At 48.9% G+C, this 17,372-nt stretch overlaps 1 protein-coding gene across 3 annotated transcripts in view; it reads left to right on the plus strand.

The window, feature by feature from the left end:
* HDAC6 (histone deacetylase 6) overlaps positions 1 to 14,551 on the plus strand; it is an 87,848-nt gene extending 73,297 nt beyond the window's left edge. For 2 of the 3 annotated variants that reach the window (XM_063936098.1, XM_063936097.1), the window contains exons 26-28: positions 9,765 to 9,911; positions 9,989 to 10,117; positions 11,314 to 14,551. In XM_063936098.1, coding sequence (XP_063792168.1) covers positions 9,765 to 9,911; positions 9,989 to 10,117; positions 11,314 to 11,379 — 342 coding nt within the window. In that variant the 3' untranslated portion in view covers positions 11,380 to 14,551. Of the gene's footprint in view, positions 1 to 9,764; positions 9,912 to 9,988; positions 10,118 to 11,313 lie in introns of those variants that run through there. The other variant, XM_063936099.1, reaches the window with a different exon arrangement.
* The last annotated feature ends 2,821 nt before the right edge of the window (positions 14,552 to 17,372 follow it).

Consider the following 17,372-nt stretch of genomic DNA (forward strand, 5'->3'; position numbering starts at 1 on the left):
GGCCCACTCGCAAGTGGACCCCTGGATCCTTCAGGTGGTATCTCAGGGGTACAAATTGGAATTCGAGACGTCTCCCCCTCGCCGTTTTCTAAAGTCTGCTTTACCGACGTCTCCCTCAGACAGGGAGGCAGTATTGGAAGCCATTCACAAGCTGTATTCCCAGCAGGTGATAATCAAGGTACCCCTCCTACAACAGGGAAAGGGGTACTATTCCACACTATTTGTGGTACTGAAGCCGGACGGCTCGGTGAGACCAATTTGAAACCTAAAATCCTTGAACACTTACATACAAAGGTTCAAATTCAAGATGGAGTCACTCAGAGCAGTGATTGCAAACCTGGAAGAAGGGGACTATATGGTGTCTCTGGACATCAAAGATGCTTACCTACATGTCCCAATTTACCCTTCTCACCAAGGGTACCTCAGGTTTGTGGTACAGAACTGTCACTATCAGTTTCAGACGCTGCCGTTTGGATTGTCCACGGCACCCCGGGTCTTTACCAAGGTAATGGCCGAAATGATGATACTCCTTCGAAGGAAGGGAGTTTTAGTTATCCCTTACTTGGACGATCTCCTGATAAGGGCAAGATCCAGGGAACAGTTGGAAGTCGGGGTAGCACTATCTCAGATAGTGCTGCGCCAGCACGGTTGGATTCTCAATATTCCAAAATCGCAGCTGATCCCGACGACACGACTTCTATTCCTAGGGATGATCCTGGACACAGTCCAGAAAAAGGTGTTTCTCCCGGAGGAGAAAGCCAGGGAGTTATCCGAACTAGTCAGAAATCTCCTAAAACCAGGCCAAGTCTCAGTGCATCAATGCACAAGGGTCCTGGGAAAGATGGTGGCTTCTTACGAAGCAATCCCATTCGGCAGATTCCACGCAAGAACCTTCCAGTGGGATCTGCTAGACAAATGGTCCGGGTCGCATCTTCAGATGCATCAGCGGATACTCTTGTCACCAAGGACAAAGGTGTCTCTCCTGTGGTGGTTGCAGAGTGCTCATCTTCTAGAGGGCCGCAGATTCGGCATTCAGGACTGGGTCCTGGTGACCACGGATGCCAGCCTGAGAGGCTGGGGAGCAGTCACACAGGGAAGAAATTTCCAGGGCTTGTGGTCAAGCCTGGAGACATCACTTCACATAAATATCCTGGAGCTAAGGGCCATCTACAATGCTCTAAGCCTAGCAAGACCTCTGCTTCAAGGTCAGCCGGTGCTGATCCAGTCAGACAACATCACGGCAGTCGCCCACGTAAACAGACAGGGCGGCACAAGAAGCAGGAGGGCAATGGCAGAAGTTGCAAGGATTCTTCGCTGGGCGGAAAATCATGTGATAGCACTGTCAGCAGTGTTCATTCCGGGAGTGGACAACTGGGAAGCAGACTTCCTCAGCAGACACGACCTCCACCCGGGAGAGTGGGGACTTCACCCAGAAGTCTTTTACATGATTGTGAACCGTTGGGAAAAACCAAAGGTGGACATGATGGCGTCCCGCCTCAACAAAAAACTAGACCGGTATTGCGCCAGGTCAAGGGACCCTCAGGCAATAGCTGTGGACGCTCTGGTAACACCGTGGGTGTACCAGTCAGTGTATGTGTTTCCTCCTCTGCCTCTCATACCCAAGGTACTGAGAATCATAAGAAGGAGAGGAGTAAGGACTATACTCGTGGCTCCGGATTGGCCAAGAAGGACTTGGTACCCGGAACTTCAAGAGATGCTCACAGAGGACCCGTGGCCTCTACCTCTAAGAAGGGACCTGCTCCAGCAGGGACCCTGTCTGTTCCAAGACTTACCGCGGCTGCGTTTGACGGCATGGCGGTTGAACGCCGGATCCTGAAGGAAAAAGGCATTCCGGATGAAGTTATCCCTACCCTGATCAAAGCCAGGAAGGATGTAACCGTACAGCATTATCACCGTATTTGGCATAAATATGTTGCGTGGTGCGAGGCCAGGAAGGCCCCTACAGAGGAATTTCAACTGGGTCGTTTCCTGCATTTCCTGCAAACAGGACTGTCTATGGGCCTAAAATTAGGGTCCATTAAGGTTCAAATTTCGGCCCTGTCGATTTTCTTCCAGAAAGAACTGGCTTCAGTTCCTGAAGTTCAGACGTTTGTCAAGGGGGTACTGCATATACAGCCTCCTTTTGTGCCTCCAGTGGCACCTTGGGATCTCAATGTAGTTTTGGGGTTCCTAAAATCACATTGGTTTGAACCACTCACCACTGTGGACTTAAAATATCTCACATGGAAAGTGGTAATGCTGTTGGCCCTGGCTTCGGCCAGGCGTGTGTCAGAATTGGCGGCTTTATCCTATAAAAGCCCTTACCTGATTTTTTTATACGGACAGGGCAGAATTGAGGACTCGTCCTCAATTTCTCCCTAAGGTGGTTTCAGTGTTTCACCTGAACCAGCCTATAGTGGTACCTGCGGCTACTAGGGACTTGGAGGAGTTGCTGGACGTAGTCAGGGCCCTGAAAATATGTTTCCAGGACGGCTGGAGTCAGAAAATCTGACTCGCTGTTTATCCTGTATGCACCCAACAAGCTGGGTGCTCCTGCTTCTAAGCAGACTATTGCTCGTTGGATTTGTAGTACAATTCAGCTTGCACATTCTGTGGCAGGCCTGCCACAGCCAAAATCTGTAAAAGCCCATTCCACAAGGAAGGTGGGCTCATCTTGGGCGGCTGCCCGAGGGGTCTCGGCTTTACAACTTTGCCGAGCAGCTACTTGGTCAGGGGCAAACACGTTTGCTAAATTCTACAAATTTGATACCCTGGCTGAGGAGGACCTGGAGTTCTCTCATTCGGTGCTGCAGAGTCATCCGCACTCTCCCGCCCGTTTGGGAGCTTTGGTATAATCCCCATGGTCCTTACGGAGTTCCCAGCATCCACTAGGACGTCAGAGAAAATAAGAATTTACTTACCGATAATTCTATTTCTCGTAGTCCGTAGTGGATGCTGGGCGCCCATCCCAAGTGCGGATTGTCTGCAATACTTGTACATAGTTATTGTTACAAAAATCGGGTTATTATTGTTGTGAGCCATCTTTTCAGAGGCTCCTCTGTTATCATGCTGTTAACTGGGTTCAGATCACAGGTTGTACGGTGTGATTGGTGTGGCTGGTATGAGTCTTACCCGGGATTCAAAATCCTTCCTTATTGTGTACGCTCGTCCGGGCACAGTATCCTAACTGAGGCTTGGAGGAGGGTCATAGGGGGAGGAGCCAGTGCACACCAGGTAGTCCTAAAGCTTTACTTTTGTGCCCAGTCTCCTGCGGAGCCGCTATTCCCCATGGTCCTTACGGAGTTCCCAGCATCCACTACGGACTACGAGAAATAGAATTATCGGTAAGTAAATTCTTATTTTCTCCTTCATCCACTAGGGGACACTGGAGAGCAGTTACAATGGGGAGATAGTAGGCAGTAACTGGGAGCTGGCACTTTAAAACTCAAACACTGTGGCTAGCTCCTCCCCTACTATGTCCCCCTCCAAGCCAGTCTTATTTTAGTGCCCAAGGGAGCTGGTCACTCTTGGGTTTTCTCTTAAGAATTTATTTATTTATTTATTCTTCTTTCTTCACAGATTGGCAGCTCTGCCACTGCCAGTCTGCACCGTGGGAGGCTGCCGGCGGGGTCCCATCGCAGCTGCGTGCGGCTCAGGGTGGGCCCCGACTGAAGGAGACACTGAGCTCTCCGGAGCTGGCCGGACACCGCTGCGTACGGCGCGTGTCGGGGCCGCTCCGTCGGCAGAAGATTCCGGCAGCACGGCAGCGGTAACTCTGTGCGGCCGGACACTGCTGCGTGTGGCGCGTCGGGGCCGCCCCACCGAGAGCAGCACAGCGGAGCGTAAAGAGCTGTACTTTATTTAAGGTGGCTATTATTTTATTATTTTATTTTTATTTAACATGTGGCAAGGTTATGATTTTTCTTATATGCTGCACACCAGGCCGCGGCTCGCTCCCCCTGCTGGGATCCCTGCTTAGCGCGGCTCACAGAGCCGACACGGGGATCCCGCTGGAGGCGCACAACATGTTTGAATTTGGTGCCTTTACGGAGGGGGGTGGAGCTTAGTCCCGCTTTGTTCCGCCGGGCTCAGCGCGCGCTGGTGGCCATTTTCCGAGGCTGCAGCGCGGGAGGAGAAGCGGATCGTGGCACAGTGAGCTTGCTACAGGGGGCACTGGGGCTCCTATGCTTTATTAGGGCTGCTTACACTGCACAGTAGAGTGCAGGAGATCTTAGGGCTGCTGTAGCTGCACTCCTTCCTACTTCCCCACCCTCCCTCCCCTTCTGCCTATTGCTGTGTGTGTGGGGGAGGGTGACAGGTGCTGACATGACAAGCAAAGGCTCCAAGGCAGCACAGAAACAGGGACACCTTTTATGTGAGGATGGTGGGTCAGAATCATCTGCTCAGCCCTCATCAGAACCCCAGAGCACCCCTGCATGAACATCATAGCCCACAGAGGTTATGTCCCTGTTAACTGGGGAACTGAAGGCTTCTCGGGAAGACAGAGAGGCGACCTGGTACCGACAGTTAGTCCCGGTACCAGAGCCGGAACCAGCATGGGCTGTTTCCCTGGCAAAATCAGTGGAAGTGCTCTCTGGGGCTGTAATCCCTTCCCAAGCCCCGTCCTTTAGTCCCCCCCCCACCCCACAGGCTTCTAAAAAGAGATTGCTAGCCTCTGTGTTGCAGGACTCTGACGATGATATGCCTCAGTTAGATGAGGCGGTGGTAGATATACAGGATACTGATGACGATCAGGTGTATGAGGACTCTGAACCAGTAGCTCAGGGTATAGAGGCTCTTATTACTGCTATTCGCTCAGTATTACAGGTGGAGGAGACGGAGCAGGGCGCCTTACGCCCTTCAAGGTTTGGCGCCAACCAATGCTTGCCGGTGACTTTTCCAGTTTCGGAAGAGCTGGATGCGCTCATAATGGCAGCCTGGAAACATCCAGACGCGAAGTTTCAGGTATCAAGAAAAATGTTATGAGACCTCTCCGATTGTGGATCCTTCGGTGTCTCATCTGTCCAAGAAGACGGTTCTACCGGTTCCTGGAGCGACTTCACTTAAGGAGGCGTCGGACAGGAAGTTGGAATCCACCTTGAAGACTATTTACTCGGCGGCGGGGGTATTACATCGCCCGGCGCAGGTAGGTTGTTGGGTCAACAAGGCGATGGAAGCTTGGGCGGAGCAATTGTCCTCTGGAATTCGGACGATTTGCCGGCGGATCAGCTGATACAGTTAGCGGAACACATCCGTGAATCAGCCCTTTATCTTTGCGAGGCTTCCAAGGACATCTGTATTCTCGTGCTAGGATTTCAGCTTTAGCTCCACCGCACGACGGGCTTCCCTCCCACCTGGGAGACCACAGGGTGGGAGCTCGTCTGTGGGACTTCAGGGAAGTCTGGGTACAGTCCTGTCCAGATGCTTGGGTCAGGGATCTCATCATTTGCGGTTACAAGCTCGATTTTCAAGCCCGACCGCCCCGGCGTTTTTTTTACGACGGGTTTACCAGTTTCCGACAACAGAAGAGTTGCCTTACAGGCAGCGGTCCAGACGCTTCTATCCGCAAAAGTACCGATCCCTATTCCCGCTCATCATCGAAATCAGGGCTATTACTCAGGCCTGTTTCTCATACCGAAGCCGGGCGGCTCGGTCAAACCAATCCTGAACTTCCAATATTCCTTATAGAAACACAGCGCTTACCAAACCACCAAAAAACCATATACTTGTAAATAGTGACCACTATTATTTAATTAATATCCAGTTTTTGCAGCTCCTAATGGTGGTACTGTTCCACCAATTAAAAACTAACAATTATACACTTAGACAAAACAAGGAGCGCTGAAACCAGATATATAATATAAAAATGTTTATACAGCTTTATTAAAATATAATCAACATATATAGCCACATTTAAAAATTAATAAACATATAGAATTGCTTAAATCCTGTGCCTCTGACTCTGTATAAATGTCCGTTAAGACTTTTGTGGGAATCCATCCATAAATGTATTGAAGTAAGTCTATATCAACTTCTCATGGAGATACAATGTACATCCGAATTTATACAGTCTCTGTAATCTCAGTTTCTTATATAACACATATGCCTGTGTATCCACGGGGGAGAGCGCTGTGTTGGTTAGATGTCTCCAGCGGTATGCTACGACCCCGGAATATTACAACCGCAATGTGAGCTGATGAATACTCACGGCCGCCGCGTCTTGTATTGGACGGGGAGCGTACCTCTTTGGCCAGGTCACGCTTCAGCAGTATCCCCGATTAGCGGCTCGCCGGCCGATCGTACGATATAGACTTACTTCAATACATTTATGGATGGATTCACACAAAAGTCTTAACGGACATTTATACAGAGTCAGAGGCACAGGATTTAAGCAATTCTATATGTTTATTAATTTTTCTCTGACGTCCTAGTGGATGCTGGGAACTCCGTAAGGACCATGGGGAATAGCGGCTCCGCAGGAGACAGGGCACATCTATAAACCTTTTTATATTGTATGTCTGGTTTCAGCGCTACTTGTTTTGTCTAAGTGTACAATCCTGAACTTGAAGGATCTCAATCCATATTTGAGGGTATTCAAGTTCAAGATGGAGTCCCTCCAGTCTGTTATTGCGGGGTTGGAACAAAACGAGTTTCTGGCGTCCTTAGACATCAAGGATGCATACTTACATGTTCCCATTTGGCCTCCTCATCAGGCTTTTCTCCGGTTCGCGATTCAGGACGCTCATTTTCAGTTCCAGGCCCTTCCTTTCGGTCTCTCTTCTGCTCCCAGAGTGTTCACAAAGGTCATGGCGGTCATCATGGCCCTACTTCGGAAGCAGGGTGTGACGATTGTTCCCTATCTGGACGATCTGCTCATAAAGGCGCGCTCTGCGGAGCTTTTACTTCAGAATATCCAGATAACGCAGGACCTTCTGATTCGGCACGGGTGGATCCTGAACTTCCCGAAGTCTCACTTATGCCCCTCACAACGGTTGCTGTTTTTGGGGATGATTCTCGACACGGTCCGTCAGAAAATTTTCCTTCCCCAGGACAAGATCCTGTCTCTGCAGTCGCTGGTAAGGTCGGTACTTCGACACCATCGGGTGTCAGTGTATCTGTGCATTCGTCTTCTGGGAAAGATGGTAGCGGCGTTCGAAGCTCTTCCGTATGGTCGCTTCCACTCTCGACCGTTTCAGCTGTGTCTTCTACATCATTGGTCAGGATCTCATCTGTTCCTTCATCAGCGGGTGACGCTATCTCCAAAGGCAAGGTCATCGCTTCTCTGGTGTCTCCAGTCGGCTCATCTATTGGTAGGAAGGCGTTTCGGAGTATGGGATTGGACTCTCCTTACCACGGACGCAAGTCTGCGAGGCTGGGGGGCAGTGACCCTCGAACATCGGTTTCAGAGGCGCTGGTTTATCCACAAATCCGCTCTCCCCATAAACATTCTCGAATTACGGGCGGTATACAACGCCCTACTTCAGGCACATCACCTGCTGCGCGGTTGAGTGGTCAGAGTTCAGTCCGACAATGCCATGACGGTAGCATACATCAACCGTCAGGGCGGCACTCGCAGCCGTGCGGCGATGAGGTAGGTCACCAACATCCTACTCTGGGCGGAGGAGTATGCTCTGTCCTTCTCAGCGAAATTCATTCCAGGAGTGGACATTTGGGAATCCGATTATCTCAGCCGACAGTACATGCACCCGGGAGAGTGGTCACTCCATCCCCAGGTGTTTTGGCAGTTGGACCGCCGGTGGGGAAAACCACAGATCGACCTCAAGGCGTCCCGCCTGAACCATCAGCTGCCTCTTTATTACTCTCGACGAGGGACCCAGCGGCGGCGGGCGTGGATGCCCTCATGGCTCCTTGGAATTTCCAGTTTGTTTACCTCTTTCCTCCTTTCCCGCTGTTGCCTCGGGTTCTACAACGTATCAAGAAAGAAAACGCTCTGGTCCTCCTGGTGGCTCCAGATTGGCCACGCAGGGCTTGGTACTCCACCCTACCCCTGTTGTCAGTGGCCGAGCCTTGGCCCCTGCCACTACGGGACGATCTTCTACAATAGGGTCCTTTTCTTTATCCAGACTTACGCAGGCTACGTTTGACGGCATGGCTGTTGAGAAGGCCATCTTGAAAAAGAAGGGGACTCCTCGTACGGTTATACCCACTATGCTTTGGGCTAGAAAGTCAGTCACATCGTCGCACTACTACCGCATTTGGAAGGCCTATGTGGCCTGGTGTGAACGTTGATAGTTTTCTCCTTCGGTTTATCGCTTAGTCCGCCTTCTCAGTTTTTTGCAGGCGGGTTTCTCGGCAGGCTTAAGACTAGGTTAACTAAAGGTGCAGGTCTCTGCTCTTTCGGTTTTCTTCCAGAAGAAGTTAGCCTTGCTGCCGGAAGTTCAGACTTTCTTTCAGGGGGTTCTACTAATACAACCTCCCTTTCACCCTCCGACAGCGCCATGGGACCTCAATCTGGTCCTCTCTTTTCTGCAATCTTCGTTGTTTGAGCCTCTGGAGTCAGTGAAGATAAAATATCTCACCTGGAAGGTGGTTCTTCTCCTAGCTCTCGCTTCGGCCAGACGGGTGTCGGAACTTGGGGCTCTCTCTTGTCGACCTCCTTACCTGGTGTTTCATGCTGATAGGGCCGAGCTCCGTACTCGCATGTCTTTTCTACCTAAGGTGGTGTCCGATTTTCACATCAATCAGCCACTTGTGGTTCCGGCCCTCTCTGAGAACTCTCCGGATTCGAGATCATTGGACGTGGTCAGGGCGCTCAAGATCTATGTGGATAGTACTTCGGCTATTCGGAAGTCCGACTCCTTATTTGTTCTATACGATGCTGCCCGCCGTGGTTGGCCGGCTTCTAAGCAGACTTAGTCCCGATGGATTCGGCTGACCATCAGACAAGCTTATTTGGCAGCTTCTCTGGAACCTCCGTCTTCAATTTCAGCGCACTCTACGCGCTCTGTGGGGCCTTCGTGGGCGGCTGCCCGTGGGGTATCCATGACTACTTTATGTCGGGCGGCTACTTGGTCGGGCCGACATACGTTTGTCAAATTCTACAGGTTTGACACTTTTGCGGCCTCTGCATCACAGTTTGGCCGAGCGGTTTTACAGGACTCAGCGCTCTCCCGCCCATCTTGGGAGCTCTGGGACGTCCCCATTGTAACTGCGCTCCAGTGTACCCTAGTGGATGAAGGAGAAATCAGGATTTTGGTACTTACCGATAAATCCCTTTCTCTGATTCCACAGGGGACACTGGACGCCCACCCAGCGCTGTTTCCTCCTTTTTTGCTTAACGGTTTGCAGATCACTATGTGACTGCTTATTTGGTTCAGGTTAACCTTTTGTTAGGTTAGGTTCCAAGTTGGTTTCGTGTTATCCTGGTTTACATGGCGGCGTTAACCTCCTCTACTTTAACGTTCGTTTATTCCAGCTCTCCTCGGGCACAGTTTTACGTAGACTGGCTTGGAGGGGGGACATAGTAGGGGAGAAGCTAGCCACAGTGTTCGAGTTTTAAAGTGCCAGCTCCCAGTTACTGCCTACTATCTCCCCATTGTAACTGCGCTCCAGTGTCCCCTGTGGAATCTGAGAAAGGGATTTATCGGGAAGTACCAAAATCCTGATTTTGCAAATGATTTCTTTACTAGTCTTTTTACTGCAAAAATATCCATCCTGCACATTCATACTTTCTTAATTATTACTATTGATGATGTCACCGCCGCAGAGCCGATCACTTACCCATCTATGTTTTGTGTTTCCAGGGAGAGTTATTTACTGTAACACCTCTGCCCTGGTGTCCTCACTTGGATTCGGTGTGTGAGCTGCCCTCTAGTGGTATCGATGTGACACAGCCGTGCGCAGAGTGCGGTACATGTGTGGAGAACTGGATCTGTCTCACATGCTACCAGGTGAGCTGTGCTCTCCCGGGGGGCGCCAGGTGGGGTCTCTCGTGCTGCACTCTAACCCATCTCTATGTGTCTCGCAGGTTCTGTGCGGGAGGTACGTCTCTCAGCATATGATGTGTCACGGCGTCTCATGCGGACATAATCTTGTGCTCAGCTTCTCGGACCTCTCGTCTTGGTGTTACAGCTGTGACGCTTACGTCCATAACGAGGTAAAGTATTTTATGGTGCCAACCGGATGTCCCTGAGGGGTAGGATTTTGGGTATCCACCACCCTGCAGTTCCGTGACTGCCTCTCAGACCTCTCCGAGTGGTGTGCCTCCATGTTTAATGTGCGCCAGACTGTTACACCTGGCGAATGCGTCCGTGTGCTGGGCGGAGTTATTTTGGTCACGCGGCATGCTCATTCACTGGGAAAGCGTGATATAATACACTCTCATTTAGTGCCTCGTGATGTCACTGGCTCCTTGAGTCCGGTGCACTTTATAGTATGCCAGTTTCACGTTTATGTCCTCATTACAGAAACGTAATTGAAATGAGAAGCCAGAAACGCATACACTTGGCAATCAAGGGGGAGATGTTTCAAATTGTGAATAGAGTGGAGAATTTGCCCAATCAGCTTCTACCTACCGGTTTATAGAATGTACTTGATAAATGCTACCTCAAATCTGATTGGTTGTTATAGGCAACTTCTTCTCCAGTCTCGTTATTGCTCTCCTAAGCATTGGAAATAGTTTGACCACTGAGAAATAGTCAGGGCGGGCGATACCATTTGTTGGAAGTAGGCAGCTGCTTAAGGTACCATTATGGGGCTTCTAAAACGCGAACATCTGGCCGTTTCTTGCCCCCCTTTTCCCATATCTGAGCTGTGCCCAGAGGAGAGTAATGTGGTGTCGGCAGTAAGCGCCTGACTGCCGACACCGGATTTAAAGCCCCACTGGGCAGCACAGCTGGCAGCGTTATAAAGTCCCAGAATGAATCTCTGTTTAGGCGGGAGGTGAGCGGTGACGCTCCTCTCTTGTCTGGGACGGGTGTGTAGAGTGGCCCAGAGAAGGGCAGCCGGCCCTACAGGGTAAGGGAGAGCGTCTCTCTGTAGGAACGTTGAGTTGCTTGTCATAACTTGCTGTGGGTTTCACAAGTGTCTAGATGCTAGCATAGATGTTTCGTAGGTGGGTCCTGTATTCACGAGTGCCCCCTATCGATGGTTTAGGAATCACTAAGCCGTGTTCTACCTCAGTCTTGTCGTTGGCTGCTGTTGAAGTAAAATTCTGCATTAGAACGTTGGTTTAGCCCAATATCCATTAGCAACCTCTCTGTCTAGGTGATAGATGCTCTATTACTGTACTGATCTGAGGATATACCCTAATACATCACCTATAATAGGCATCTGTGTCCTTGTCTCACACAGGTTCTGACTCCAGCAAAACAGTCCGCCTACTACTCCAAGTTCGGTGAGGAAATGCCTGGAGCCTGAACATCTCGGCTGGTGGCCTCGCAGGCCTCTACAGTGCAGAGGATCCTTGTCATGATAACAGCGCAGAGGTCCCCACCGCTGGAGATGTCTCTGTAACACAGGCCTGGCCAACCCGTGGCTCTCCAGCTGTTGTGAAACTACCAAGTCCCAGCATGCCATGCCACAGTTTTGCCATTAGGGAATGCAAAAACTGTGGCGGGGCATGCTGGGATGTGTAGTTTTACAACAGCTGGAGAGCCACAGGTTGGCCAAGCCTGCAACAGATCTGTGGGATTCTTGCTTTTATATAGGAATGGTGTATATTGTATATAAATGATAGCAGCAATGGATTAATTCACAGCATACTATATATCGCTCTCATTGACTCGTGCACTTACCTGTGCATATGAAATGGTGTATTGCTCTGCCCTTGTTTGTCTCGGCTACCGTCCAATCACTGCCCTGGCAATTGGGCGCTCATCCGGGTAAATTGGGATTGCAGCACTTGACCACAAGCTCTTTTTATAGAATCCCTTTCCCCCACCCCCTCATCTCTCTCTAACCATTATTTAAATGTTTTATTACCGTCTGACGTGTATTTCGTACAGGCTGATGCTCCTGCGCTTGGTTACTTTGATGTGATTATTGCTACACGGTCTGCCGCTTCGGTTGGTGTGTGAGGGGTCAGCGCGCTGTCAGGTGCGGCCAGGTTATATGTGACTAACGCCTGAGTGTAGATTACATGCTGCTCAACAAGCGTCACTCGCCAAAGTCAACTAAGTCATTGTACGACACAAGTGTAGAGAAGAGGAGGGGGGAGAGTAGATCTCTGTCCCGGCGAATCAGAAAGAGAGAACGGTGCTAGATTGTGCAGAGAGGACCAAAATCGTAGGTGGTGGATGTTATTTTGGTGTCTGTACCGACGGGTCTAATATGTTACGGGAATTCAGGGGGTTGAACTGCGTGCGCCACCTGTGCTCCGTGGAAACGTTCATTTCTATGAACTGATCCAATGTTCATGAGAACGCAGTGTTCTCCCCACCAGATATTCTTTTCCAGATGTGTGCCATTATGAAGTAGCTGAGGTTAGGTGGAATGGTGAGCACTCGGGAGGTATGTAGCAGCACATAATGCCCTTCCCCCGCAATTCACTCACTGTTTGGCAGGCTGCGGGTAGGAGTGGGGGTGACTTACTGTGCCCTCTGTTGGCTGGCGCTTATTGTGCCCCAGAATACTCTTGTATATATTCGTCCGCCCTTAGGTGCTATGACTTTGTAGTTGTCAGCTGAAAATGTAACAGGATGTTTTTCCTAACCAGACTTCCTGCCTGTACCAGTCGAGAGTGATTCTGCAAGGAGTCCAGAATGGGCAATAGTACGTAATAATAATGCATAATAAAGACAGGGTTCCGTCTCCGTCTTCAGCATTTCCATTTATGGAAACATTTTATGTGTGACCACTGCGAGCATTTTTTTTGAATATGAAATGTATTGGCACGCTTAATACCGTTCACTCTAAATGGGGCTTCCCAATTTTTTTTAATCCTTATCCAATAATAGTATGCCGGAGTGGGGTTGTACCTTAAGTCCCGCTCCCTAGGAGCACTGAAGGAGAATGTCACAGAGTCCCTGATGTATGTAAGGGCCAGGATCCTACTAAACACATTTGATGGATGACGTCCTAGGGAAGCACCAAAATGCTGTTATTTGAAATTGTTTTTAACTCAAGTCGCACTTGTACATACTTTTATGAAATGACTTTGTTGCTCTTGTGGTTTGGAACCTTTTATTATTAGTAGTATTATTATTATTATTTGTAAAGCTATTGATAGTTTGAATAATTTTGTTGCAGAGGGAAATTGTTTTCTGGGCAGAAAATTATTTTATTTGTGGCGCTGCACAATCTATACATCGCAACAACATGGAAACTCCTAGCTCTGGCACCAGCCCTTAGCTAGTTCGAAGGTGGGTTATAGGAGATATTAGGGAGTATGTATAGGTTAAGGGGGGGGGGGGGGTGTTGGGGAGCAAGGAGTGACCAAGGTGAGGATGTTTGAAAGATCGGTCTGCTGGTAATGCCAAAGTAATGTTTCTTCGTCTGATGAAGTTGTTTCCACACGAAACGCGTCATAGACACTGCTTTGTACCTTTATCATTACAACATCCTCATCTTTATCATGAGTTAAGAGATTGCAGGACTCTTGGGTCTTCTCCATGCCTTTTCTCTTCCTTAGGTAGTGTCATTTATTACTACAGACACACACACACGCGTGCCCACGCACGTCCTTTGATTCTGCAACTCTAAGGGCTACTTGCAAAAAAATGACTTCTAGCAAATTTAGGACTTGCACGTGCTGGAAATGACCTTTATGGCGTAACAGAATAAAGCAAAGCCTCCCCACCCCACGGGCTGCGCTTGGTGCGTCCGACATTTTAGTCAGGAAATATCTTTATTAAAGAACCTAATTAAATATATGACTTGGATATAATTTGACAGTATTCAATAAATATACTTTAATCATTAAACAATGTTAATGACTATGTTACAAAGCGTCCACTTTAATAATACTTTTAGTTCTAAGACATCTTTTATTAATCTTTACGCAAGTATACTTTATATAAATTGCCAATGTAGCAATATCTTTTTAGGAAAATAACTTGTGTCCTTAAATTATCACCTTAATATATTTATTTAATAAAAAAAATAAAGGACTAAGGGGGATATTCAATTAACCGGACATGCTGTCGGGTGTAATGTATCACCGGGGGGGGCTATCTAATTAGCCCCGATAAACCGGCGCGTGCCGTGGCTTTGCGGGGATTGCATGTGAAGCAAAATCCCCGATAACAGCCCCATTTTCATCTGAAAATGGGGCTATTTCACCCGTAAACACACAGGTTACTGTGTGTTTTCGGGTAAAAAAAGCACTTTTTTACCATCCGATGAAATTAAAAAGCCCAAACGCAAAACACGAAGAAGCAGCGGGGGTTTTTACTCCCGATGTCTTTTCGGGGGTAATTGAATATCCCTCATTAACTGTTCCATACAATCAGCCAACCAGCTTGTGTCATTGATGGCGCAGGCAGCAGAAGTAACTGCGACGTCCCGGCCTCTGGGCCACAGGTCTAGGTCTCATCACAGACAGGTACTTATTGTATGTGGCTCCTTCTCTATAAATAAAATCCATTTGTTTCTTCTGTCTCTTCATTACTGAGCTCATTCCCTTTACTGCTTTCTCTCTGCCCTGCAGCTGCTGCTTTCCGCGTGCTGGGCTGTATAGGGGTAGAGATGTATTATTTGGTGTTATGGTACTTAGAGGTATCCGTACATGTTCTATGCTGCAGATACTACTTCCCCCTCACGTACTCTCCCGGTGATGTGTGTTAAATGACGGAGGGTGCTGTTTGCCCGTCATTACCGGCTCTCCTATCTGCCAGATGGGCTGCCGACGGGCAAGCAGCGGTCCGTGGCACTGACTGTTCCAATAACTGCAGCTATCCTGCAGACAAAACAATAAGAAGGCATGTGCCGCTGGGTAAAATATAACCGGCGCATGCGCATTCAAGACACCTTGCCGGTAAGAACAGCTCCCACTTCGATAATATCATCAATCATACATGCCACCGCTATCAGTACCCGCTTCACCACGTATATACATACAGAAGGCAGTGGCAAACGCAGGATTTAGTCAGGGGGGGGTTTCATCTGTGGTGTGTGTGTATGTATGTATACAGTGTGTGTGTGTATATATATATATATATATATATATATATATATAGAGACACTGTAGAAGGCGGCGGCACTCAAGCAGACTCACATCATATAGTCAAAAAGCGGTAAGTTTTATTCCGACATGTTTCGGGGAACTCCCTGAGGACGGGGAGTGCCCCGAAACATGTCGGAATAAAACTTACCGCTTTTTGACTATATGATGTGAGTCTGCTTGAGTGCCGCCGCCTTCTACAGTCTATATTGAGGATCAGCCTTGGTCTTCTAGGAGGGCACCGCAGCAAGAGACCAGTGAGAGAGGGAGTGCCGGGATTACTACATATATATATACACACACACACATACACACAGGTTGTGAGTATCCCTTATCCTAAATTTGGGGCTCCCATAGTAAGATAATAACATATATATATATTTATAAATAATATATACAATATTTATTTATAGATAATGTATACAATACATATGTCATTCTCTTAGTAGGGGACCCAAAAATGTGGGATTTTGGATAAGGGATACTCAACCCGTAAATATTTTATATATATATATATATATAATTATTTTATCTCGACCATTTACGGTTGCCTTTAGATAGGAAGGGATGAGCACTCATAAGCTGGTGACTGTGAAAACATATAAGGTTTTTTTTGTGAAATATGACCAAAGTCAGTTGCTAAGTTGATTGTAATATTAGCCTTAAGGCCCATACACACTTGCCGATAAAATGAGCGACGTCGCTCATTTCCCCCCTCCCTGAGCGACGTCGCTCATTTCCCCCCTCCCTGAGCGACGTCGCTCATTTTCCCCCTCCCCCTCCCTGAGCGACGTCGCTCATTTTCCCCCTCCCCCTCCCTGAGCGACGTCGCTCATTTTCCCCTTCCCCCTCCCTGAGCGACGTCGCTCATTTCTCTAACGTCCTAGTGGATGCTGGGGACTCCGAAAGGACCATGGGGAATAGCGGCTCCGCAGGAGACTGGGCACAAAAGTAAAAGCTTTAGGACTACCTGGTGTGCACTGGCTCCTCCCCCTATGACCCTCCTCCAAGCCTCAGTTAGATTTTTGTGCCCGAACGAGAAGGGTGCATACTAAGGGGCTCTCCTGAGCTGCTTAGAGTAAAAGTTTAAAGTAGGTTTTTTATTTTCAGTGAGACCTGCTGGCAACAGGCTCACTGCACCGAGGGACTAAGGGGAGAAGAAGCGAACTCACCTGCGTGCAGAGTGGATTGGGCTTCTTAGGCTACTGGACATTAGCTCCAGAGGGACGATCACAGGCCCAGCCATGGATGGGTCCCAGAGCCGCGCCGCCGGCCCCCTTACAGAGCCAGAAGACTGAAGAGGTCCGGAAAATTGGCGGCAGAAGACGTCCTGTCTTCAATAAGGTAGCGCACTGCACCGCAGCTGTGCGCCATTGCTCTCAGCACACTTCACACTCCGGTCACTGAGGGTGCAGGGCGCTGGGGGGGGGGGGGGGGGGGGGCCCTGAGACGCAATAAAAACACCTTTTTTGGCAAAATATACATCACATATAGCTCCTGGGCTATATGGATGCATTTAACCCCTGACAATTTTTCCATAAAAAAGCGGGAGAAAGGCTGCCGAGAAGGGGGCGGAGCCTATCTCAGCACACTGGCGCCATTTTTTCCTCACAGCTCCGTTGGAGGAAGGCTCCCTGACTCTCCCCTGCAGTCCTGAACTACAGAAACAGGGTAAAACAAGAGAGAGGGGGCACTAATTTGGCAGATAAATATATACAGCAGCTATATCAGGGAAAAACACTTATATAAGGTTATCCCTATATATATATATATATATATAGCGCTCTGGTGTGTGCTGGCAAACTCTCCCTCTGTCTCCCCAAAGGGCTAGTGGGGTCCTGTCCTCTGTCAGAGCATTCCCTGTGTGTGTGCTGTGTGACATGTATGAGGAGGAAAATGGTGTGGAGGCGGAGCAATTGCCTGTGTTAGTGATGTCACCCCCTAGGGAGTCGACACCTGACTGGATGGTCTTATGGAAAGAATTACGTGATAGTGTCAGCACTTTACAAAAGACTGTTGACGACATGAGACAGCCGGCAAATCAGTTAATACCTGTACAGGCGTCTCAAACACCGTCAAGGGCTCTAAAACGCCCGTTACCTCAGGTCGATACTGACACGGACACTGACTCCAGTGTCGACGGCGAGGAAACAAACGTATTTTCCAGTAGGGCCACACGTTACATGATCACGGCAATGAAGGAGGTTTTGAACATTTCTGATACTACAAGTACCACAAAAAAGGGTATTAT

This window comes from Pseudophryne corroboree, chromosome 8, assembly GCF_028390025.1.
Source record: "Pseudophryne corroboree isolate aPseCor3 chromosome 8, aPseCor3.hap2, whole genome shotgun sequence".
NCBI classification, from domain to species: domain Eukaryota; kingdom Metazoa; phylum Chordata; class Amphibia; order Anura; family Myobatrachidae; genus Pseudophryne; species Pseudophryne corroboree.